The sequence below is a fragment of the Capsella rubella genome, unplaced genomic scaffold, assembly GCF_000375325.1.
Source record: "Capsella rubella cultivar Monte Gargano unplaced genomic scaffold, Caprub1_0 scaffold_6, whole genome shotgun sequence".
NCBI classification, from domain to species: domain Eukaryota; kingdom Viridiplantae; phylum Streptophyta; class Magnoliopsida; order Brassicales; family Brassicaceae; genus Capsella; species Capsella rubella.
In genome coordinates this window covers 4,833,646-4,856,016 of record NW_006238918.1, presented here as the reverse complement: position 1 = coordinate 4,856,016, position 22,371 = coordinate 4,833,646, and the positions used below count along the sequence as shown (strand labels likewise).

General features: G+C 37.0%; 7 protein-coding genes across 9 annotated transcripts; 1 reads left to right on the top strand and 6 right to left on the bottom strand.

Annotated features, from left to right (window-relative positions):
* Window positions 1-17: 17 nt before the first annotated feature.
* LOC17884219 (senescence-associated carboxylesterase 101) lies at window positions 18-2,245 on the bottom strand. Its single transcript, XM_006289212.2, has 3 exons — window positions 2,152-2,245; window positions 1,603-1,939; window positions 18-1,319 (listed from the first exon to the last, which is right to left on the bottom strand). Exons 1-3 carry the CDS (start codon window positions 2,166-2,168, stop codon window positions 111-113), a joined length of 1,563 nt encoding a protein of 520 aa, XP_006289274.2. The 5' UTR covers window positions 2,169-2,245; the 3' UTR covers window positions 18-110.
* An 868-nt stretch (window positions 2,246-3,113) lies between these two features.
* On the bottom strand, window positions 3,114-4,436 carry LOC17884638 (gibberellin-regulated protein 14). The gene is made up of 4 exons (XM_006290161.2): window positions 4,348-4,436; window positions 4,209-4,247; window positions 3,571-4,093; window positions 3,114-3,464 (listed from the first exon to the last, which is right to left on the bottom strand). Exons 1-4 carry the CDS (start codon window positions 4,396-4,398, stop codon window positions 3,280-3,282), a joined length of 798 nt encoding a protein of 265 aa, XP_006290223.1. The 5' UTR covers window positions 4,399-4,436; the 3' UTR covers window positions 3,114-3,279.
* Window positions 4,437-5,497: 1,061 nt separating this feature from the next.
* On the bottom strand, window positions 5,498-7,305 carry LOC17881939. Its single transcript, XM_006286330.2, has 4 exons — window positions 6,939-7,305; window positions 6,631-6,684; window positions 6,311-6,370; window positions 5,498-5,987 (listed from the first exon to the last, which is right to left on the bottom strand). Exons 1-4 carry the CDS (start codon window positions 7,230-7,232, stop codon window positions 5,856-5,858), a joined length of 540 nt encoding a protein of 179 aa, XP_006286392.1. The 5' UTR covers window positions 7,233-7,305; the 3' UTR covers window positions 5,498-5,855.
* Window positions 7,306-7,834: 529 nt separating this feature from the next.
* Window positions 7,835-9,894, top strand: LOC17881607 (probable pre-mRNA-splicing factor ATP-dependent RNA helicase DEAH2). Its single transcript, XM_023781956.1, is given in 2 exon segments — window positions 7,835-8,065; window positions 8,068-9,894. Coding segments are annotated over 2 exon segments (2,058 nt in total).
* Window positions 9,895-10,788: 894 nt separating this feature from the next.
* Window positions 10,789-11,610, bottom strand: LOC111830103. The gene has a single exon (XM_023781262.1). The coding sequence runs from the start codon at window positions 11,445-11,447 to the stop codon at window positions 10,935-10,937; it is 513 nt and encodes a 170-aa protein (XP_023637030.1). The 5' UTR covers window positions 11,448-11,610; the 3' UTR covers window positions 10,789-10,934.
* Window positions 11,611-12,024: 414 nt separating this feature from the next.
* LOC17882766 lies at window positions 12,025-14,678 on the bottom strand. Of its 3 annotated transcripts, XM_023781261.1 has the most exons (8): window positions 14,554-14,678; window positions 14,334-14,432; window positions 14,060-14,239; window positions 13,314-13,484; window positions 13,022-13,234; window positions 12,843-12,937; window positions 12,444-12,756; window positions 12,025-12,351 (listed from the first exon to the last, which is right to left on the bottom strand). In XM_023781261.1, the coding sequence occupies exons 1-8, from the start codon at window positions 14,657-14,659 to the stop codon at window positions 12,233-12,235; spliced, it is 1,296 nt and encodes a 431-aa protein (XP_023637029.1). In that variant the 5' UTR covers window positions 14,660-14,678; the 3' UTR covers window positions 12,025-12,232. The 3 variants fall into 3 exon arrangements, with proteins under 3 accessions (XP_023637029.1, XP_023637027.1, XP_023637028.1); XM_023781259.1 differs by having other exon boundaries at window positions 12,025-12,756; XM_023781260.1 differs by having other exon boundaries at window positions 12,025-12,756; window positions 14,558-14,678.
* Window positions 14,679-14,827: 149 nt separating this feature from the next.
* LOC17881448 (potassium transporter 8) lies at window positions 14,828-18,962 on the bottom strand. The gene is made up of 8 exons (XM_023780716.1): window positions 18,582-18,962; window positions 17,996-18,488; window positions 17,851-17,904; window positions 16,889-17,149; window positions 16,751-16,803; window positions 16,535-16,658; window positions 16,194-16,448; window positions 14,828-16,100 (listed from the first exon to the last, which is right to left on the bottom strand). The coding sequence occupies exons 1-8, from the start codon at window positions 18,618-18,620 to the stop codon at window positions 15,034-15,036; spliced, it is 2,346 nt and encodes a 781-aa protein (XP_023636484.1). The 5' UTR covers window positions 18,621-18,962; the 3' UTR covers window positions 14,828-15,033.
* Between the last annotated feature and the right edge of the window lie 3,409 nt (window positions 18,963-22,371).

The window sequence follows — 22,371 nt, the reverse complement described above, 5'->3', positions numbered from 1 at the left end:
TTTTGTAGACGGGAAGAAATTGGTAGCAAAATTTCCAAGAAACTCTTGGTTGTAAATGAACAATAACAATAAGAATTATAACCTCAAATGTAAAATACAATTACTAAACATTATTGTGGCTGACCATAACTCTCATACTTGCAAGTGTTCATAAACTCGGTGAAGTGTGAAGTTGGAGAATGAAAGCCTTTGATCGCTTTGTAATCTTTCCACCACTTCATGAAACTGCTGCCCTCCAAGAAAATCTCCGGCGAAACCTCACGTTTTACGATCATTCCCCACATGTATGCCTCAAACCTCTCGAGTCTTTCGAGTAATACTGCTTTCTCCTCACTTGTCATCCCCACTTGTGTTTTTAGCTGATTGGTATCAAACAACGATTCCTCAACTTCAGCCCAAAAACAAGAATCAAACGTTAAAAGATCACTCAAATCTCTCTTTTTGCACCTATTCGTTTTGATATTTTCCTCCTTGAACCATTTCTCTAGCAAAACATAGTGGTGGGACCTTCCTAAGGTTCGATAGCTTCTTTTACCATCGAGGTAATATTCAGCAATGTCTAGCGGTTCGATCATTCGTCTGTAGTTGTTCCCAGCAAAGAGACACCGTGTCTTGAGAATCGATTTTTCACTCTGAGGCTTCTTCTCCACTTCTTCAACCATTGATTTCCAGAAACCATTTAACTGTGTTTTCCGGTTCTCAACATCTATATCAACCTGTGAAACCACTCTAGCCTTGAACCGATCGTAGTAACCAATCTTGTTTATCTTGCTTTTCTTTTTGTACCACTCTATATGCATCAATGATATCTTCATGTCGTTTAGTTTCTTAAGCTGATCAAAACGCAGCTTCTTCCTCATTGCACGTACCTCCATTCGATCGATAACATCGTCGATCATCAGTCTTGAATCTGTCACTAAGGATTGGTCCAGGCGCTCTAGGATTTCGCCGTAGTCTCTCCAGCCTACTAGATCATCAGTATTAGAACCGACAAGCAACTCTGCGACCGCCTCAGGGTCGTCGATGCAAATACATTCGGAATCAAAACAGATCAAGAACGTTCCAAAAGGCTTGAAAAAACCGGCCTTGATGGGAGTTTGTGCAGCCTCAGCCACATGAAGGAAACATGAATTCCTCAGGGAATTCTCCAGTATCTGTTGCAGCAAAGCGTCTCCGATTAGAGGAGAGCCGAATGTGATGCATAAAGGGCGTCTTAGTTTTGGATCGATAGTTTCAAGAAGCCACAACGTAAAGAGAGATGCCACAGATCCTCCCAACGCAGCTCCAGTGATGATCACCGGTTTCTTAGAATTGAGCAACTACACAACACCATATATAACTTTTCAAGATTCTGTTTTCTAATGGATTTCTGATAACTCAGGACAATTTCTAAAGAAGGGTGTGCCCAAAAAGTAGATTAAGAAATTGCAAGACATCATATATGTTATTGGAAACACACTAACTTTTGCAAGATTTTAAATTTGTCTACACCTTTTCATAAAGTTGTTGACTTAAGGAAACCCAAACAGTTGTAGACAAATTCAGAAGAGAGAGTATCAGAAAAACAATTGAGCAGGGAAGTAAAGAAGAAGAAAAGATTACCTTAGATTTGAGTTCAGGGAGATTTTGATAACAGGCAGAGGCAAAAAGCTCAAAAGAAGGAGTGTGAACAGAGAAGGAGGAGATCTTCTCGGAGCAGAGGAAATGAAACGGATTTGTTTCAAAATCTGACCCAAAAAGACGAGTAAGATGATAGCTATTGCTGCGTATCGGTGGTGCCCCAAAAACCACAAATGTGAATTTGGCTTCTTGGTAAATCTTGATTCCTAGACCTGAATCTCGATTCGAATAAGGTGACTCATGTATCTCCGAGATCTTACTCCATGCGCTTTGTAGGAGACCGGAGCTCAACACAAGCTTCCCAAGCTCCAAACGTTTTCTGAGAATAGTTTTTTTTTTTTTTTTTGGTCAACTTCCAAAAAAAATCAAGATTTTCAAGAAAATAATTGAACAATGCAAAGAGAGCTAAAAAAGAAGAAGAAAAATAAAGACAAAATAACAAACAGGAAAAACAACTAAGGACAAGAAAAAAACAAAGAAATGATTGAGAACAAAATGAAAGATAATAGAGTAATCGTAGTAAGTACTTACAATGATGAAGAATCCATAGCATGAGCTGGAACAGATCTGTGGGAGAGAAGCCAAAGACTTATAGCTAAAAATGGTATCTATTCGAAATTTTTGTATGCAAAAAGGCCTTTATACCAAAGAAAAATGATTACTATATATTTCTTGAAAAAATGAGACAAATTATGTCAGAAAATGAGAGCACTCCTCCATCAATTTTGACAAACTCTTATTATATTCATGAATAATGATATAAAATGTATTCATGAAAAAAGTCAAATAAAATTAATCGTCAATGGTTCTTCTTTCTTTCTTTGCCACGAAGGATCGTAAAAGCAAAGACTTGTTCCGTTCAGCATAATAAGATTCCGACAATATTTTAGTTGAAAAACAAGTGTGAAAACGAAACACAGAAAAGTGGCAACTTCTTTCTTTTTTTTGCGGTTTTAAAGCTTACTAAATACTAATAAGGAAACACGGTTGCATTTTAGCGTTACGAATGTGACGATGTTTACATTAGAACGATAAAAGAAGTAAAATCTCATTAACGATTTGTTTTGTGCTGGCTCAAAAAACCTCATGAAGACAAATACTAAATGTACCCCCATAGACTTTAGACTATGCTGCAATGTATTTGTTATAGTACCCTGAATCTTCTTGCTGTTTAAAACCTTTCCTCAATGATTTTCCAACAAGCCCAGACATATGCAGGCTCGAATAAGGCCCATATAAGATCTGCAACTAGACTACAGCTTGACCCAACTATAATATGACTGCCTGCAAAACACATTCATCTTATGCATAAGCTTCTTCAGTTTCATATTCCGATACAAGAGTTTTTTATACTCCCAAGAAACTCCTAATCATATAAATAAACTACTCCTAGTAATCTTTAAGAATATTATCATATGATTTTTGAAACTCTAATTTATAGATTCAATACGAAACAAATTCAGAAAATCATTGATTCAAAGAAAAAAGGTTTTTTTCTTTTTTATATATATATTCTACATTCCGTAAACAAACATCCAAACTCAAAATTACTAAAACAAAAATAAACGCATTGCAGACATATAATAATAAAGAAAAGCTCATAGATATAGTTATGTCCTTTCACATAGACGACCATCGTCGTCATAATTCATAAAGCTTTCAAGGACATTTGGGTTGGCCGCCATGGGTCTTCATGTTGACGTAACAAGATCCACACTTCTCCTTATTACCGTACGTACCAGGGGGCACGCAGTTGCAGCGGTAGCAGCACGTGACGCACGCTCTCATACATACGTTCTTCCTCGAGTGTTGCCCACACCTCGTCCCACATAACGGCACGCAATCTATACCGTCCATTATTATTATTAGTTCAGTGATACATCTAACATAATCAACGACCGATGATATATAATATAACTACATCTTTAAAATAAATAAATATCGATTTACCTATCCGAGTTCTTACGGGAGGTGGTGTCGGAGGTTTGACCGGTGGTGTCGGTGGTTTGACTGGTGGTGTCGTGGGTGGTTTAACTGGTGGCGTTGGGGGTTTGTACGTAGGTGGTTGGACCGGTGGCGTCGTGGTGGGTGGTTTAACTGGCGACGTTGGGGGTTTGTACGTAGGTGGTTGGACCGGTGGAGTTGTGGTGGGTGGTTTAACCGGTGACGTTGGGGGTTTGTACGTAGGGGGTTGTACCGGCGGTGGTTTAACTGGTTGTGTCGTGGGTGGTTTAACGGATGGAGTTGGGGGTTTGTACGTAGGTGGTTGGACCGGCGGTGGTTTGATAGGAGGAGTTGGAACTGGAGGTTTGGTTGGTGTAACCGGAGTGGTGGGAGGTTTGAGCGGAGGTGTTACGGTGGGTGGTTTGATCGGTGTAGTTGGAAGCGTGGGGGGCTTGTACGACGGCGGTTTGATTGCCGGAGTTGGCGGTGTACCTTTAGTTATCGGAGGAGTTGGTGTTGGTAAAGAAACCTATTAATTTACAAACATAACACCATAATTTAACATGTTAATTAAATATTTAAAACCCCAAATAATGAATAGTTAAACCGCGAACGTTGTAAAAATAAAAGACTTTAAAACATACCAATGCATTGGATTCCTCGTTTGAAGCAGCAAAAACAGCCTGCTCGGTGATTAATCAAATTATACTATTAGTTAGTTAACACAACTTAACATATACTGTAGTAATGTGCAAGAAAGAACGTACTTGTGAAAGAACTTACATTGGTAAAGACATGGAGAAAGATAAAGACTGAGAGAAGTGAGAGAGCCATTTTTTTGGTGGGAGATGAGGAAGTGGTGAAGTCAGTCACACGATGAAGAAGACCAATGGCCTTTTCTGCTATAAATAGAAGTTCCTTGTATTTATTAAAAAAATTGTTTTATTTTATCATATAGTAGTAGCATTATTATCCATAAAATAAAACTATTTAATTAATTAAATGCGTGGTAAGTAATATTAGGTCCAGAGCAGTTATTTTATATGCATGCCAGCTTTGAACCCGTCACTGCATCATTCATTTCTCAGAGCTCGAGGAACAAAAATATCAGATTCCCAAAATGGATCACTATAGAAAGATAATAACTCCATGAATTTTGCCACCTTTATTATTCGTACATCATCAACTTGGAATACTTTTTTTTTTGCAGTAATTATCAAAAATATTTAAATGAACTTTTTAGGTGATATGTTTGAGTACCCCAAGAAACTAGTGGGTGAGAAATTGACATTAATAATCTTATTATCAAACTATATAGCATTCGATTTACCCATAAGGCTGTGTCGACTTAATATTTATTTTCATATATTAAAACATTAAATAGAGACCCTCTCACTTCGATTATTGCACCAGTGAATAAAAAGGGTTTGTCGTTTACGGAGCTTTGTTATGTTAAAAAACTAGATGGCCTACGATATTACCATAATACTGTGTGTTTTGGAATATCCAAGTTATATATTCTTACAAAAGCAAAAAGAAGAAAAATCTCAAAATGTGTTATCAAATCAGAGATGGACAATAGCACATGAGTTCTTTAAATGGTGGCGGTGATTATTATTATAAATAATTCAGTTCTGATATTTCGAGAAAAAGAGGTCAACAGTGCCTTCATTAAAGCGAACTCGCCAACGAGTACTTATCTCATTCTACAGATGTCGTGAGTACACTACACACACTAACATAGGATAAACATTTTATTACGAATGAATGTTTTTGCTTCTACTTATTAGTTTAAAACCAAAAAAAAAAAAAAACAGAGGTTTTGTTTCAGATATGTTGGTCTAAAACGTAAAAGATTTGTGTAACACAAGTACAGCAATGCATGAGCTGTGATTCACCATATACATACTTTTTCAGTTTTCACATCACCATCTCCACAATGTCCACATCGTACAATACATGCATCCCATATACTATACCGTACATGCATCCCATATATACCATTACATTGTGACTTGTGAGACAATCATATAAAAAGTCCTAAGTGCATTGTCCAAAGCATGGAAACCCAAAAAAAGTCTATAAATTTCTCGACCTCCATGCTTCGTGGGGAACCCATATGACCCATTAATTAATTTTCTCCTTTTTCAACAAATAAAACATTCATTTCCACTTTTTTTTTTTTTTTTTTTTTTTGTAATTTACCACATTGTTTTCTTGCGAGAAAGAAAGGAGCCTAAAGTTGAACATAGTGTGTCCTTTAATCACAAAATGCAGAGGAGAATGATGATTTAACTAGATAGAGCCTCATCTTCATCTTCAAAGCTCAAATTCAAAGTCTGCAACTTAAATCCAGCTCCTTGTATAGTCTCAACCAAGCTTGATGCCACTCCTGTTGCTTGAACAGTCGTTTGCTTTGAAAGCTTCACACACATTGAACATAACATTATCAAGATTCAATCAAACATTAAACAGAGAGATAGTATCCAGCCGTAACAGTACAGAACCGTTTCTATAAAGGCCTTAACTAATTCAGCTTTTGTTCTGCCTGCGTTTGGCCGCCAAAATGTAACACAAAAATGACATACTTGACTGGTCCAGTCCTTTTAAGGCTGTGCCGGCCATAGTATCTCTAATCACATATTCAGTATCTGTCCTTATCTATATATTAACATATATATATGTGTGTGTGTGTGAAGAGGCATAGAAAGGCTATGTATCAAGACAATGTTGGATTTAAATATACCTCAACGACGGCAACACCTTCAGAAACTTGGACCTTCAAATTGGAAACACCATCAATATCCTGAAAGAACAGAACAAGTTTGGATTTTGCTTTTATTAATTGTTTTTGAAAGCTAAAAGGTAATTGAGAAGGAAGATCTAAATTGTGTTACTAAGTGGGCACCGAAACTTAAGAGTTTAACACAACCATAGAGAATGGATTGAATCTAAACAAGAAACCAAACCAAAAGGCGCAAAGAAACCGAAAAGATACAAATGCATTCTCGTCAAACTATACTCAGATTTGCTAGTTCAAGAGGAGATCCCAAAGCAAAGTATTACCTGCAAGGCCCTTGTCACATTAGGTATAGCTGCTTCGTTCAAAGTTCCATCAGCCTACAAAATCAAGCCATAAATCCAACAATGATCAGACTCAATTTGAGACCACAAATGAAATTGCAACAGAGTAATGCTCATAGGAACTTCAAGACAGTTCATAGAACATTTTGCAATGCTCATTTCTAAGACGACATAACCATAAATCAATCCAACTAACCTATTGTACCTAATACCAATACGTAAATGGATAATGAGGATGGTAATCACACAAATTCAACAGGCCAATTAATCCAAAAGAGAGAGTAATGCACCTGAAAAAACATGGTGAGCATGTCAGAAGGAGACACAGGCACAGAGACGGTCTCTTGCGGTTGCTCCTCAGCGACTGCGACACCTTCTCCTCCTTCTCCAACTGACGAAAGCTTCCTCAATCCAAGGCGATTCTGTTTCAGAAACCCAGCAAAGCTGCAATCTCGGCTATTTCCGATAGCTCTGGTCCGAAAGCTGAGGTTTTTCGACAAAGGGAGAAGATGGGTCGAAGAAAGATTCGGGCTTTTAGTTCTGCAAAACGAGTGAAACGTAGAAGAAGCTACCATCGACGCCATTTTCTCGGTACTAACCCAATCTTATTCACTCGATAAGGTTTGTGAGTAAAGAAGAGAAACAAGGGGTTTTTTTTCTTTTCTCTTTCGAGTTCTTTTTCTCCTAACTCACATTATCCACTCGAAGATACTTGGAGAAGACACAAATACCCTCAGTAAACTCTCTTTCAGACAGAAGGTTCTTAACTCATCCAATGATATGATATTATTTTACATGATTTGGTTATTATTTCACTTCTCTATATGTTATGTGTAATTTGAGTTTGAAAGGATTTTCAATGTATCATGACTATAATCTTGACTTTATGTTATTTTATTTTTTTGGTGAGGATCTTGACTTTATGTTATAGCACAATCACAATTTCATTTTAGATATTCGAAACTATTACCCTTAATTAATTCCTACAAGATGTCCTTGGAGAAAAAAGTAAAAAGGGATAATTACCAATCCTTTTCCTTTTCTCCCATGTAAACTAAAAGGAAATTACAAAGCATATGTAGAATATGTTTATTAAGAAAGGAAATTAAATTATTATAAATACAAAAAGTGTGGTTGGTTAATGTTTTGTTGAATAGAATCGAGAAGCGAACGAAGTGATCGATCGATGAATCCTTATCCAAAAAGAAAGATAAGAATTGAAACGACGAAGAAGACCTATTCTGCAAGGTATGTTGAAATACTTGAGAAATGGAAGAAGTTACCAGTGTGGGTGCACAAAGAGGAGTTTCTCAAAACTTTAAAAGAGAATCAGATCGTGTTATTGGTGGGTGAGACCGGAAGTGGTAAAACAACGCAGATCCCACAGTTTGTTTTAGAAGCAGTGCTCAATGAAAACACACCTCTGATCCTAATTATGGGAAGAAGTGGTTGGTTGGATGCACGCAGCCTCGTAGAGTTGCAGCCATGTCCGTGTCCCGTCGTGTAGCTGAGGAGATGGATGTAGAGATCGGTGAAGAAGTTGGTTACACGGTCCGTTTCGAGGATTGCACCAGCTCCAAAACGGTGCTCAAGTATTTGACAGATGGTATGCTTCTGCGAGAAGCAATGGCGGATCCGCTCTTAGGGAGATACAAAGTGATTGTTCTCGATGAGGCGCATGAGAGAACTTTAGCGACGTATTTGCTTTTTGGTCTTCTTAAACAAACCTTGGTTAGGAGACCTGATCTTAAGCTGGTTGTGATGAGTGCAACCCTAGAAGCAGACAAGTTCCATAAGTATTTTACTGGTGTGCCTCTTATCAAAGTCCCTGGTAGGCTTCATCCAGTGGAGATTTTGTATACTCGAGAACCCCAGAGGGACTATCTCGAGGCTGCTATCAGTACTGTTATCCAGATTCACATGTGTGAGCCACCTGGTGATGTTCTTGTTTTCTTAACCGGGGAAGAAGAGATTGAAGATGCTTGCAGAAGAATCACCCGTAACCTTGGTGATCACGTCAATGTTTTGCCATTGTATTCCACTCTTTCGCCTGCTATGCAACAGAAGATATTCGAACCAACACCGGATCAAGTGAGAAAGGTTGTTGTCTCCACCAACATTGCAGAGACTTCTTTAACCATAGACGGGATTGTTTATGTGGTTGATCCTGGTTTCTCCAAGCAGAAGCTCTACCACCCAGACACTCGCGTTGAGTCCTTGTTGGTGTCTCCAATATCACAGGCAAGTGCTGACCAGAGCGCAGGTCGTGCTGGTAGAACACGGCCTGGAAAATGTTTCAGGCTTTACGCAGAGAAAAGTTTCAATGAATTGGAGAAGCAGACGTATGCTGAGATATTGAGATCAAACCTTGCAAATACAGTTCTGAACTTGAAAAGACTTGGTGTGGAAAACTTGCTGCGCTTCGATCTTATGGATTCCCCTGCTCCTGAGACCCTCGCTCGGGCCTTGGATGATTTGTATCATTTGCAGGCACTGGATGATGAATGTAACTTGACAAAGACGGGCGAGATGATGAGTGAGTTTCCATTAGACCCACAGATGGCAAAGATGCTCATAGTAAGTCCTCAGTTCAATTGCTCAAACGAGATTCTTTCAATTTCCGCAATGCTTTCAGTACCTAATTGTTTTATCAGGCCAAGAGGAGAAGCTCAAAAAGCAGCAGATGAAGCTAAATCTAGTTTTGCACACATTTACGGAGATCACCTCACACTCTTGAATGTATTTCATGCTTTCTTGCAAAACAACCAAGACCCAGATTGGTGCTATGAAAACTTCATCAACTACAGAAAAATGAAGTCTGCAGTTAGTGTAAGAGAGCAGCTGGTCCGGATCATGTTAAGGTTTCAGATTAAGTTGTGCAGCCCTGATTTCAACAGCAAGGACTACTACGTCAACATAAGAAAGGCCTTGCTTTCTGGTTATTTCATGCAAGTGGCTCACCTAGAACGAACTGGCCACTACTTGACTTTTAGAGATAAGGACGACCAAGTGGTTCACTTGCATCCTTCCAATTGCTTGGATCACAAAGCAGAGTGGGTGATTTACAACGAATATGTTTTCACTACACGAAATTTCATCCGCACTGTCACATATATTCGCGGTGAATGGCTAGTAGATGTTGCACCGCATTACTATAAGCTTGCCAACTTCCCCAACTCAGAGGCTAAACGAGTCCTTCAGAGACACTTTAAGAAGAGAAGATTATCAGAAGAAAGGAGTTGTTAATTGAGTGATTTTTCACTAACAATTTTTAAAAGAGAGTGATTTTTTTTTTAGTTATGTTATTTTTTTTGTTTGTGTTTGATGTAAGCTAAACCAATGACAAGCCAGCGACTGCAGCAAAACGCAGAGCTCAACTTTCAAATCACTGCCTAATTAACTGAATAGGATTTTATTTCCATTCATTGATTCACGGTAATACTGTTCCGAATCACTAAGCTATGAACACTTATTCTGCAAACATAATGATCATCATAATTAGTATCTCTGCAGAAGTAAATAAGATCCATAAGTATACAGTCAATTTAAATCATTCCATGTCTGATAGCTTTGAAGCATTACCATCCTCAAGATTTAGAATTATGCTTTTTTTTGACAAAGATGGTCCTTATTCACAGATCCAAGGTCTACCAGCGATATAAGAAATGTTTAAGTGAGTAATGTTCCTTAATTTACACGACAAAGAACATAATTTGTGTTTAATTTTTGTGGCAAACTCTAGGAAATCAGCAGAGGTAAAGTGAAATAGCAAACCATTATGGGAATCTGAGCTTTTCGTAAGGTTCCCAAATAGCCAGTTCCATAAACTAGTCTGAAGTAGAGACATGCACCAAAGACAGTCTCTTGCTGTCTCCGCTGCTATATTCCTCTGCAATTGCAACACCTTCTCTAAACTCCAACCCATTAAAAACTACCTTTCTCCAATTTCTTGCTGGACTATGTGTTTTGTATTTTGCTTAAATTATAACTATATGTTTCTTTCATCATATCTTTCTCTAAAAATTTACTCTCTATGTGCCTGGCGTTTACAGGGGAGAAAATATAATGATCAAATAAATAATTTCATTTGAAGTAAAAGAATTACAAAAATAAAACACAAAGAAAACAAATGAAAGATGTGTAAAAATAATGTTTCTTTGCAAGGAAAAAGAAAAAAGAAAAAAAAAAATCCAATCTCATCTTTCTTCTAAACGTCTCTCCCCGTTCATCAGTGCGGCGCACGTTAGACGCCAGCCTATGTAGAAAACAGAGAGGCGCGTGCCATTTCACTTAAACAGCGACGGCGCGTGGTTATCATTGTCGAAATCAATGGAGCATTTAGTGGAAACCGGCAGAGACGGCGCGGTGAACCTCATGGAGTAATCGCGGTAAGGAAACTCGTCTTCGAAATGACCAGTCTGTTTCCCGTCGTCGAAATTCAACGAATAGCTCCACGAATCGTACCGGAAACTAACAGGAGCCGGCCGGTTACAACCGCTGTCTAAGCCGCCGCAGCAGTGGTTACGTCCGAAGCGTCGGATAAAAGTTTTCCATTTGGGACCAGCGACGAGCTCAGACCATTCCCTCATCTTCATCCACCCGGAGACCCACCAACGGTCATCAGGCTCCAATTTATCTACGGTTCTGATCCGTTGCCACCACACGGATCCGTTGGGACCAGACGGCTGAGATGATCCGAGACAAGGGAGGAGGAAACAACAACCTCGTTTGGCGAACATGGCTTCGTGCAATTCATCTGTTGCGTCCATTTCAGAGATCGGATAAGATTGAATCCCCATGTGAGCAATGAGAAAGATGGAGAAGATTGAGAGGAGAGGGAAGAGAGATGAATACAGAGTTGGGATTTGGATTTCCTCCTTCCTCTCTGTTTCTCTGCAACCCTAACCCTAATTTTCTCTCTCTCTCTCTCTCTTTCGCAAGAAACCTCCTTCTTCTTCTTCTTCTTTCTCTGTATAAACCAATGCGTTTCTTAAGGGGAGAGGAACGGAAAATAATAGATGGCAAACTAAAAAAGACAAATCTGGAATTGCGTAACTTCCAAACCGGTTTTGAGGAATCTCCTCTTCGGTTTTATATTTTCTAATATTAACCGAAACTGAACCTGCGCAGTTGAGATTAGTCGGTGCTATAAACCGTTTTTGCCGGTAATTTTTTTTACTGTTGAATATGTCGCTGACGTGGCGAACTGTGAATGGATTTTATTTTATTGACAGATTCATTGATAGAATCTTCACAAAATCCAAACCGGCCGGGTTTTTTTTTAAAATTAACTTATTCCACCGACCATTGATTCGGTTCTCTATACTATTCTGTCCCAACTAGAAAAATATGATTAAGCATATTGTATGATTTAAAAGTATATTTGATATACATACTACATTAACGTAAGAAGTTTAGTAGGACCAATCAAACATCAGGCAATAATATATTACGCACACTCTCTAAAAGTGAAATAGTGAATTACGAAAATTTGATATTGCGTGATCAGTAAACTTGAGAAGAATATCCCATGTAATTAATCCTGGGCCGTAGATTTCGCTGATCGTTCATGGCTTCGTTGAAATCAACGGCCTTGATCACCATTGCTTCTCGGCGACCGTCCTGCTCCTGAACTGCCCCGAACACGATCTCGTTCTTCTCTCGGTTGTCTTCGAACGACGCCGCATCGTTCGCGTTTCGTTTCTGCTGGTTTTGGTATTGGTCATATTCTTGGTAATAAGACCGGTTTTGGTTGGCTGCTTGTGCTCTAAGGTAGGGTTTATCCGGATTCGTACCTGATCGTGGTTCTAAAGCCGGCGGTCCATCGTCCTCCGGTATAGCGAAGCTCTCTTGTACCGGCCATTGATTCGGTTCTTGCTGATGGTGGTGGTACTGATGAAAGTTTGGAGGGATTACATTTCTAGAACCGGACATCATCTCGGAAACCGAAGAACCGGTTTTCACCACTAGTTTTCCAAGAGAACCGAGAAATCCTTCTTCTTTTTCCGGTTCGTGTTGAGGTGGGATTAAGGGCTGTCGAACCGGTCTTGGATAACGTTGATATGGAGCCATTGTCATGTTCTGTTTTGCTACATATTTTATACTATCCTGAAATTTAAAAACAGAGCAATGAGGCTTATTGGTATTTCTATTCTGATTTCAAAATCGAACCAACTCAAACCAGATTCACTCACATGAGGAGGAGACGAGGAGAACAACGATCGTACTCTACGTACTAATAATGCAAACATATATCCAAAGAACATAGCAGCTACGAGCAAAGCGGTTCCTGCATAGATACAAATCAAAACGGCAATGACAATGTATTCAAGCAACGCACAACACCAAGAAGAAAAACCAATAGTGTCATTACCAAGATGGAGACTATCAGTATCAGTGTCGGGTTCTTGATGAGAGCAGTCGTGATCGTGAAGCTGAATCTCTCTAATCATTTGATTTCCTCGATCAATGACTAGAAGAGAGCAGCTTGAAGAGACGTAGATCAAATCAAAGTCATCGGAGAATCTCATTGACTCCTCTTTAGATCCACCGCTCCATCTTCCTCCCGAGGCGATGGTTGAGACTCCTGAAAAATAATTTAAACAAAAAACGCTTTGAAATTGCGTTTTTAAAAGTGGAAATGCTTGCAAAAGAATTGTAGTTACCGTCGTCGCTGATCTTGCGTATAGCCATATTGTTAGTATCTGCGACGTAGATGTTTCCACTGTCGTCGATAGCTAATCCTCGAGGACGATTCATTTTTGCTTCTTTGGGCTTCCCATCGACGTGTCCAGTGTAGCCTTCTTGTGAACCAGAGACTAGCTTTGGTTTACCATCTTCAAACAGATTCAGAACACAGATTGTGAGGTCAGTTTTAAAGAACCATGAGTAAGAACGCGAGAAGCACAACCTCAGAATCTAAATCTATTTAATTAGAGTCTATTTAAAAGAGAAAGTTTGGTGATTTAATCCGACAAAACTTTGTTAACTTGAAGAACAAGAAACAACAGAAAGAATAAACCTGAAAAACAGAGAACAAAACAGAACATGGATTAAAGCTAAATGAGTCGTGTTGTAGACTAAAGTGCAAAAGTTTTAAGTAATCTATAAAAGTCTTTGGTTGTCAAAGAAAGAAACTTTGGAATCTAAAATGAAGAAACTCACTTTTAAATACTGAACTTAAGAAAAAGCAAAAGATAACGAATCCCCGTCTCGAAGCAAAGCATAACTATACACATACATGATTCAACATTTTTGGTGGGTCATATATTAGGGGCTAGGCATAGAGATATAGTATTCCGACAAAAATGGAATTATTAGTGTATAATTGCACATGTGTATGGAAGAAACGGTTCTTAAGATTGCTTTGTCATGCATCATACCTACTTCAAGAAGAACATTATGAACTTACATCTAGAAAGAGGCATGGATATTTTGTGGATGTTACTGTTCTCAGAGTCCAAGACAATAAGCTCTCCTCCATTTGGGGAAACTTCAATTGCATAGGGATCAATCCCAAGCTTACTTCCATCAAACACTGTCTCTATGTTATATCCACTTTCATATTTCACCATCGAACGACTAGAAACACCTGTCACAGTATATCATTTTCTTCTTACTTTAACTGAAATTTTGACATCATGATCATAACTTATGATATTGTATTGGGACGTCAGTTTATTTACCAGATTTTGTGGTGGTCGTTGTTGTTGTTGATGTTTGAAGAGTCCACAACCATTTCCAGAGCATTGATGCTACATTTGTCACAAGTCCACTTACAATCTCTGTTCCCAAAGTAGAGGAAAACACGATCATTTTCAGACATATATCATAATAAAAATCAAAACATGTAAAACGATGATTACATATTCAAAAAAATTCAATATAGGGTAATTAAGAACTCACTAACAGGAGGAGGTTTAGCTGAAACTGAGGATAACTCACAAAAGAAAAACATGAAAAATAGAGACAAAACCAACAAATTTGCATTTATCCTCATTTTTGTTATCATTAAGGAAAACAGAGCAAGAGCTGCTCACAAGTTTAGAGAGGAGATGTACATAAATATGCACTTGTATAATGCACCTATATATATGATGAGCTAAACCGACAAAAGAGAAGATTTGCAGTTAAAGAAACATAAAGAGACAAGAATCATATGCTCTTGAGTCTTGTCTGCTTATTCGTCAATCTTTTCTCTTTGGATCTTATTAATCAGTAGGGACAAATCATTACAAAACACAAAAAGCATATCTTACTTATGCCACAAGCAACTCTAACATCTCTACACAACAATTACAACAACAACAAAAGGTATTCTGACGAATTTATCTTATCATAATTTACAAAATTGATATTTATTATAAAAAAAGAAAGAAAGTAGAGTCAAACGATATAAACCATACCAACTTCTAAAGTAGAAGCGTGAGGAGTAGAGAGACCATAACAAGGCCCTCTCGAGTTTCTTCTTAGAAAATCGTAGCCAAAGTTGATAGCTATCTTCTTCATCACACTTGATCCCGATTTTGCTTTCACATACGAATGTCCCATTATAAACGCCATTCCTGCCTCACGCGCCTCAGTAAGCTCTGTTAGCTCATCCTCCGCAGATCTATCGATCCTCGCACTTTCCGGTAACACAAACCGTACCCTTTTCTTGATTCTCGGTGAAGGAGCCACCACGGTTACCTCCGAAGAAGATGATGGTTCTTGTTTGTCCGAGCCATCATCTTCAAAGATTTGTACGCCTTCAAGATTGGATGAGGAAGCAGCAACGACAGTTAGCCTCTCATTGGTTCCGGTTTCGTTTTCCAGGTCCGGGGAGTAATTTAATGGTTTATCCGAACGGATGAACTCCGCGATACTGCAGATGAGGTCGTTCTCAAACTCGACGTCGTCTCTGTGTACGTCGCGATATCCATACCTAGCTATACATCGATATAATCTGTACTCTTTTGGTCCGACCCTTCCAACCAGAAACCGTTCTTCCGGTTTCACATGCGGGACGGGGACAGATTTCACGCAGAGGAAGACGACAACTTGATGGAATGCCGGGAGGTTAGTGATGAAATGAGAGAAGATAGCTGGTATGCCAGATACTAGCTCGGTGTTGATCACGCCGATTCCACGGACTCTGACGATTCCAAGGTTTGAGGAACCGAAGAGTGTGAGGAGCCAAGTGATTGAGACTTTGTTTTGGACGTCGAATTCGTAACGCTTAAGAGTTCCGTAGTGCCAAACGTACATGATGAGGAGAAATATGAAGGAGAGGGCGACTGGAACCCAAGCTCCTTCGAGGAATTTGATGAGTGAAGCTGAGAAATAAAGAGCTTCTATTGTTCCAAAGAAGAAAATAAAGGCTAACGCGTAGATGTAGCTTTTGCGCCAGCATAAGATGATTACCAGTGACATCAAGCAGGTTGTTACCAGCATAACGGTAATAACCGCCAAACCTGCATTCAGATTACAGAGAAGAAAAGTTTCAGAACTGGAGGGTTTCTTGGTTTTCATACATAGGCGGGGTCGATGGTGTATGAATACTGTACCTGAAGCGTTGCTTATGTGTTTGGTATCGCGGAACCCAACGGTGACGGCTAAGCACAAGAGCATGAGAGTCCAATTGATCTCAGGGATATATATCTGACCATGCATTCTAGACGATGTGTGTACGATTTTGACTTTTGGGAAGCAGCCTAGAGAAGTACATTGCTTGATGATAGAGAATGTTCCTGTGATTATCGCCTGGCTTCCAACAACAGCCGCCAAAATAGCAATTGCCAAAACTGGCCATCTTATTTGCTCTGTACACAACAAAACAAACTAGTGAAAACTATGCCAAACAAAGAATTGCATTTTAGCTGGTTAACAAGATGATGAGTCGATTTACCAGGCACAGAAACATAAAATCCAATCCGGTAATCACTCTCTAGGACATGGTGCTTAGATAGATACGCGGCTTGACCCATGTATGCGAGGATTAACGACGGGTAAACAGCGAATGTGAATGCAATCTGCAGCCAGGTATACCCAAAAAGTTTCAGAAAAAGCTAGCTAATAAGAGAACACAAAAAGATTCTAAGTTTACATATGATCCCTGCTCTACCTGTATTGACAACTGAGTGAAGTGTCCTAGATCAGCAAACATAGCTTCCGAGCCTGGAAAAAAAACACATCAAACAAAGTTATGAGAAAAAGGCTTGCAACTCAAAATCATAGACTCTTTCTCTCTTTTTTTTTATACCTGTTATGCATAAAAGGATTCCACCAAGAGACATCCAGCCGCGTCCTCGGGTTTTCTTAAGGAACTTGTAGATGTAATAAGGAGACAATGCTTTGTAAACATGAGGATTCCAATGGAAGATGTTGTATACACCAATGGTGCTTATGCAGAGAAGCCATGTCAGCACAATGGGAGCAAATACAAACCCTAAACGATGTGTTCCATAGTGTTGTAGTGAGAACAAGAGTATCAGTATGGCGCAGACCACAGGCACCTCCACATCTGCAGAATTGTGCGGGCTTAGTTGATTCAATAAAGGAGTAGCTAGAAAGTGAGCATTTTAGCCATAAGACAAAGAAGGTTACTTCAGAATCTAAATAACTATGACCTGAGAGTCTTATCCAATCCAACTAACTTTTTATTTGACCACTTGAGGTTTCAAAAGGTATAAGCTTTATGAATTTTATATTCCTTTAGCTTTATATCTTTAATTAATCACTAACTCCTAAACCACATTCATTATCTTATGATTATAACAATGCAATCTGCATCAGCCTCACACAGCAAAAAGTTAATTAACTTATTTTATACATAACTAGGAAGAAGCTTCATGTTGATCCTACATGGATTCAACCTAACATGCAATTAGCCAAATGACTCTGTGGACAAAAGAAAGACCAAAATAACTAATCTAAAAACCTGATATCTCGACTTATTGCGCGATTTTAGCATCCGGCTTGAAGGAAATCAAAATTGAATGCTTGAATTCGTTTAAAGCTACTACAACTGATGCAGCCAACTAAATTTAAATAGTATGGATTAAACTTAGGAACCAAACGAAACTTAAAAGAGGAAACCGCTAAAAATAGCATAGTTTGAAATGTTGGGGGATCTAGACTTTTAAGTGATAGTAAAATTTCCATTTTTAACTTGAAAAATCTCTACCACTTCCCAATCTAATCAAAAGAAGTAAAAGAGCTTACATTGATGTTGCTGCTTAGACATGGATAACTCTAATCCAGAGACTGCAGAGAAAACTGCAAATTCACCCCATAAAAAATTAAACAAAATCCAGCTGCTAAGATTTTGATCTATAAAATCAAATCAGAGAAAGAATCAAAATTATACCAGAGATCGCAGGTGTAAGAACACCATCACCAATAACCATACAAGTCCCAATCAGAGCAAGAACAAGCAACATGTTCTGGAGGAACTTATGCTTCTCCAATGTGTTTTTCAAACTCCACCCTGGAACTTTCAGACTCCTCGGATCTTCCTCGGGATTTTTATTATACTCAGAAAGGTCCTCATCAGCGAGCTGGAAATTGGGCAAAGAGCTGATTCTAGCATGGCGACACAATAAAGAGTAGAGAGCAAAAGTCCCACCTTCACCATTATCATCAGCACGAAGCACGATAAAGACGTATTTGACAAGTGGGATTAAAGTTAATGTCCAGAAGATGAGAGACAGAACACCAAAGATCTCTTCGTTGGTCTCTGAATGCGTGATGTCTTCAGCAAAAGTGCTCTTGAAGACATACAATGGTGAAGTAGCTAAATCTCCATAGACTACACCTAAGCTCTGGTAAGCTAAAGTCAGAACTGTCCACCATGATTCTTTCTGCAACCAAAAACAAAACAAAAATTACAAATTTAGCAACAAAAAGAGGTGATTTTTAAACTGAAATTGAAATAAATGTTGACAATTTATTGCCTTGACAGGGTTTCTTGGGCTTAGACGCTCGAGATCCATGATGGGTTTTGTCTCTAAAACTTCATTTTTGGGGTTAGGAGGAGATTGAAGAAGATGACGAAAGCTTTTTTAATTTGTGGAAAGCAATAAAGATGAGGGGATTTAATTCGATTGACGTTTAGGAACTTTTCAATGGATTCGTGATTTAATGCATTGAAGAAGGTACAAAAAAAGGTTTGGCCAACAAAATCAAGAACAACCACATAGAGATTAGAGAGAGAGAGATATGGAGGAAACAACACACAAAACATATGAAAGAATGATTAAGATAACTGCCACAAATATAACTGCAAAAATATCATCATCCTACTCCCTCCCTCCTCAAACCAAAAAAATTAGTGGGTCTTTTTTTTGTGTTATGGAAAAATGTGCAAATCTTTAAAAAAAAGTTTGTATAAAAAATGTAAAGTTTAACTGTATAGATATGTGTGTCTATATATTTTCTTGTATATATCAACATTAATGTAAGATCGCTTTTTTCACGCGGATTAATGATTTTTTTGCATGTTTTTATTCTTTATCTATTTTTGACATATGTCACGGTAAGTAAAGGGTCTATAAATCTATATATTCTTTTTTCCATTAATGAAACAATCGTAAACTAATTAATAGCTAGTATATGTTTATTATTTTAAATATTTGTGAATACAAAAGTGTATTTATGTAAAAGACACGATCATACCTGTAAAAATTTATGGATCAAAAAAATTTGTACAAGGTTTATTATAGTAAACAAAAAATAAAGAAATGAATGTCAGAGATGGAAGAATGAAAAATAATAATGGGGGAGATCAGAGATGGGTGGAGAATGAATAAGATTGGTTGTGTCTTCGTCACCTTTTTTTCTTTCTTTCTTTTATATTGTTTGTTTGATAATACCAAGAGATTCTATTCTATTCCATTCTTCTTTCGATGGTTTATTTTTAGGGTAAGAAGAAGATTACGTGACCTGTTTCGTTCATTCATCCTCTCATCAAAACCACCAAAATTATTATTATTATTCAGACATATACTACTCAAAAGATTATACTTTCTGATTTGATATATGACTTAAAAATTTTGGACACGTGTGTATGTGTTATGTATAAGATTTTCTTGGTTGTGGCACCACACACACCTTTAAAAAAAATTTTTAATTAAAGACCTAACTCTTACCACTTTGAAAGCATAGCTTATCTTATTTCTTTTTGATATTAATATAATTTGATAAAGCCAGTGCTTTAAAATCTTTCACAAAACTACAAATCTACTTTTTATAATTCAATAAAACAAAATATGTATTAAGTCTTTTTCATTTTGGGTCCCAAAATGATTAAAATGTTCACGATATTATACATTTCCTCTTGCGTCCGCAAAGCATTTATATAAATCAAACAAAAAAAGACATTTGTTGCCTCCTAGAATGGGATGTGGGAACCTCTTTGCCATCTTATTATTACATCATTTTTATGTCTAAATTCATTTTTTTCCTAATCTGTTTTATAAAAAAAAACACCAACGACTTTATATATTGTTGGTTAATTAGAGAAGCAACAAATTAAATACACTCATTTCCTTTACTAAGATAGAACCTGTTTTTTGGGAGGGAAAGTTTGTTTTTCCTTGTATAAAGTAAAGACATATATTTCATGTAAGACTTGTATTTTGCACTGTCTTTGAATGCTATTTTACAATCTTGTGAGCTTGTTTGAATTTTTGTTGTCTTAAATCTCAAATAAAACAATAACCAATAAAGAATTTTTTTCGTACTGTATATTCTACTCAACATGAAATAAGAATAAAGTGTATGGAAAACTCTTGATTAATTATGGTTATAATATAATAATCATAGTGAAAAAAAGTGGAATAAAGAAAGGAATTGGATCCCGTCGGATTCTATATTGTAATTTTAAATTCATCTCTAAGCATTTTCAAATCTGCCACACGTGGTCATACTTAATAGCAGCTAGCCACCATCGAATCACAAGTGATTCATTAATTATATTAGTCGATAATAATGTTTTACCAACATCGTATTTGTTGTAGATCCATGCATGATTAATCCCTTAGTTGGAATTACATCATTCTTTCATAATTACATTTAACCAATTAACATATATACATATATATATATATATATATATATATATATATGTATAAGCTTGTCATATATAATTAATTTACTACTGTGTGTCGGATCGGAAGAAATAATAGATTTTCATCAATTTTTGGAAGGAGTTATCGTTTAATATATCAGTTAGTACTCTTGGAAACGTTAACCCAACCATGTTTTTACATGCATGCATGCAAGGTCTTCATTGGTAAAAAACGATTTCAGTTATGCTAGCAATTAGCTCGTCTTTTGGTAGTATTGCATATACGAGATTTATTGAGTTATATAATGGCATAATTTGTTGTATACGTTATTGCCCGGTAAAACTTACATTTTGCATGGGATATAAAGAATCTCGAGCAACACTTGTTTTCTTTCCAAGAAAGAATATAACCACTTGTTTTAGTTTTTATATTCCCCTCGTATATATATATATATATATATGCATGAGAAAAAGGTCAAAAACTAATAATTCATTTAATATATAGTTTCGTTCGAATAATAACACTTCAAATGGTTTGGGTTCACACAAGTGCTTTAATTTACGATGGATCGATTTATTTTCGTTTCTGCCGTCTGGTTGAAATCTTTGTATTCGTTTTATTTTCTATCTATTTCGTTTGAAAGTTGGCTTTGCTTAATCAAAAGTATCCAGCACAAATTGTCAACTGAAAAGGTCTCAATGATTTCGAATCCAAACATACTTTTTTATATATATATACGAATTGGACTCTAATTATAAGCACTAAAATACGTCATTATATATATACTATAGTTAGATGAAACATATAAGCATGTGTTTGTTTTGATGTCCTTGGAAGCTTTCAGAAATATATATACACATTATATATATAAGCTAGCAATAGTGGAATTTTTTTCTTTTTTTTTTTTGAGTGGAAAAGTTAGAATGATATGATGGAAGTTGTTGTTCTTTTTGTGTGTGTGTGGATAAACATCATGTTTCCGTGACGTGATTTTTCCAAAAAAGAAATTGTTTTTAGTATTTTCTTATTTATTTTTTTATAATGATTCCATTTTTATTCGCATAATTGTTTTCTAAAGTATTTCCTTTTTGTTATTTTATAGGTAACACTATCTTATGGTGTCAAACAAGCATGTACACCATCTTCGTCCACTATCATGTATATTGTCATAGAATGTTTGGTACGCGTGCTTTTATATTTATATCCTTTTTATTTTTCTAAAGACAATTTTATAATTGTTGTTAATAACGGAAAATAGTAAACACAGTCTAATAAATACTTGAGGGTTTATGTGTTAAGAAAATATAATAAACCTAGCTAAGTGGTATTTTAATTAGCTCATACAAATCCAATTATTCACATTAGTAGAATATCAACCAACATCATAATAACCACTTAGATATAGGGCTTTAACTAATCTTATCATGGTTTTACGAGTTACTTAATCTTTTTACTATGATTTTTTTTTTATCAATTCTATGATTAGAATATACAAGTTACCAAGTCACTGTTTTTTATTTTTTTCTCTTCTGTCATGACTCGTTCACAATTTATACCATTTTAAACAACGGGCCGGTCTATAAATATTGGGCCGTTAAGTCCAACAATTAGCGAAAACAAAACGTTATGCCAATTGAAGTTTCGGGAGGCAAAACGTGTGCTGTTTTGACAACAT

Coding starts and splice junctions, on each gene's coding strand:
- LOC17882766 (XM_023781259.1), bottom strand. CDS start 14,659: ATGATAACAAAAATGAGGATAAATGCAAATTTGTTGGTTTTGTCTCTA. Junction 14,240..14,333: donor AACGACCACCACAAAATCTG/GTAAATAAACTG, acceptor ATACTGTGACAG/GTGTTTCTAGTCGTTCGATG. Junction 12,757..12,842: donor TCTCCTCGTCTCCTCCTCAT/GTGAGTGAATCT, acceptor TTTAAATTTCAG/GATAGTATAAAATATGTAGC.
- LOC17881939 (XM_006286330.2), bottom strand. CDS start 7,232: ATGGCGTCGATGGTAGCTTCTTCTACGTTTCACTCGTTTTGCAGAACT. Junction 6,371..6,630: donor ATGTGACAAGGGCCTTGCAG/GTAATACTTTGC, acceptor CTGTTCTTTCAG/GATATTGATGGTGTTTCCAA. Junction 5,988..6,310: donor AAGGTGTTGCCGTCGTTGAG/GTATATTTAAAT, acceptor ATGTGTGTGAAG/CTTTCAAAGCAAACGACTGT.
- LOC111830103 (XM_023781262.1), bottom strand. CDS start 11,447: ATGGGGATTCAATCTTATCCGATCTCTGAAATGGACGCAACAGATGAA.
- LOC17884219 (XM_006289212.2), bottom strand. Junction 1,320..1,602: donor TCCCTGAACTCAAATCTAAG/GTAATCTTTTCT, acceptor GGTGTTGTGTAG/TTGCTCAATTCTAAGAAACC.
- LOC17884638 (XM_006290161.2), bottom strand. CDS start 4,398: ATGGCTCTCTCACTTCTCTCAGTCTTTATCTTTCTCCATGTCTTTACC. Junction 4,248..4,347: donor TTCTCCATGTCTTTACCAAT/GTAAGTTCTTTC, acceptor ATCACCGAGCAG/GCTGTTTTTGCTGCTTCAAA. Junction 3,465..3,570: donor TCCCGTAAGAACTCGGATAG/GTAAATCGATAT, acceptor TGGACGGTATAG/ATTGCGTGCCGTTATGTGGG.
- LOC17881448 (XM_023780716.1), bottom strand. CDS start 18,620: ATGGATCTCGAGCGTCTAAGCCCAAGAAACCCTGTCAAG. Junction 17,150..17,850: donor GTCTAAGCAGCAACATCAAT/GTAAGCTCTTTT, acceptor ACAATTCTGCAG/ATGTGGAGGTGCCTGTGGTC. Junction 16,101..16,193: donor ACACATAAGCAACGCTTCAG/GTACAGTATTCA, acceptor ATCTGAATGCAG/GTTTGGCGGTTATTACCGTT.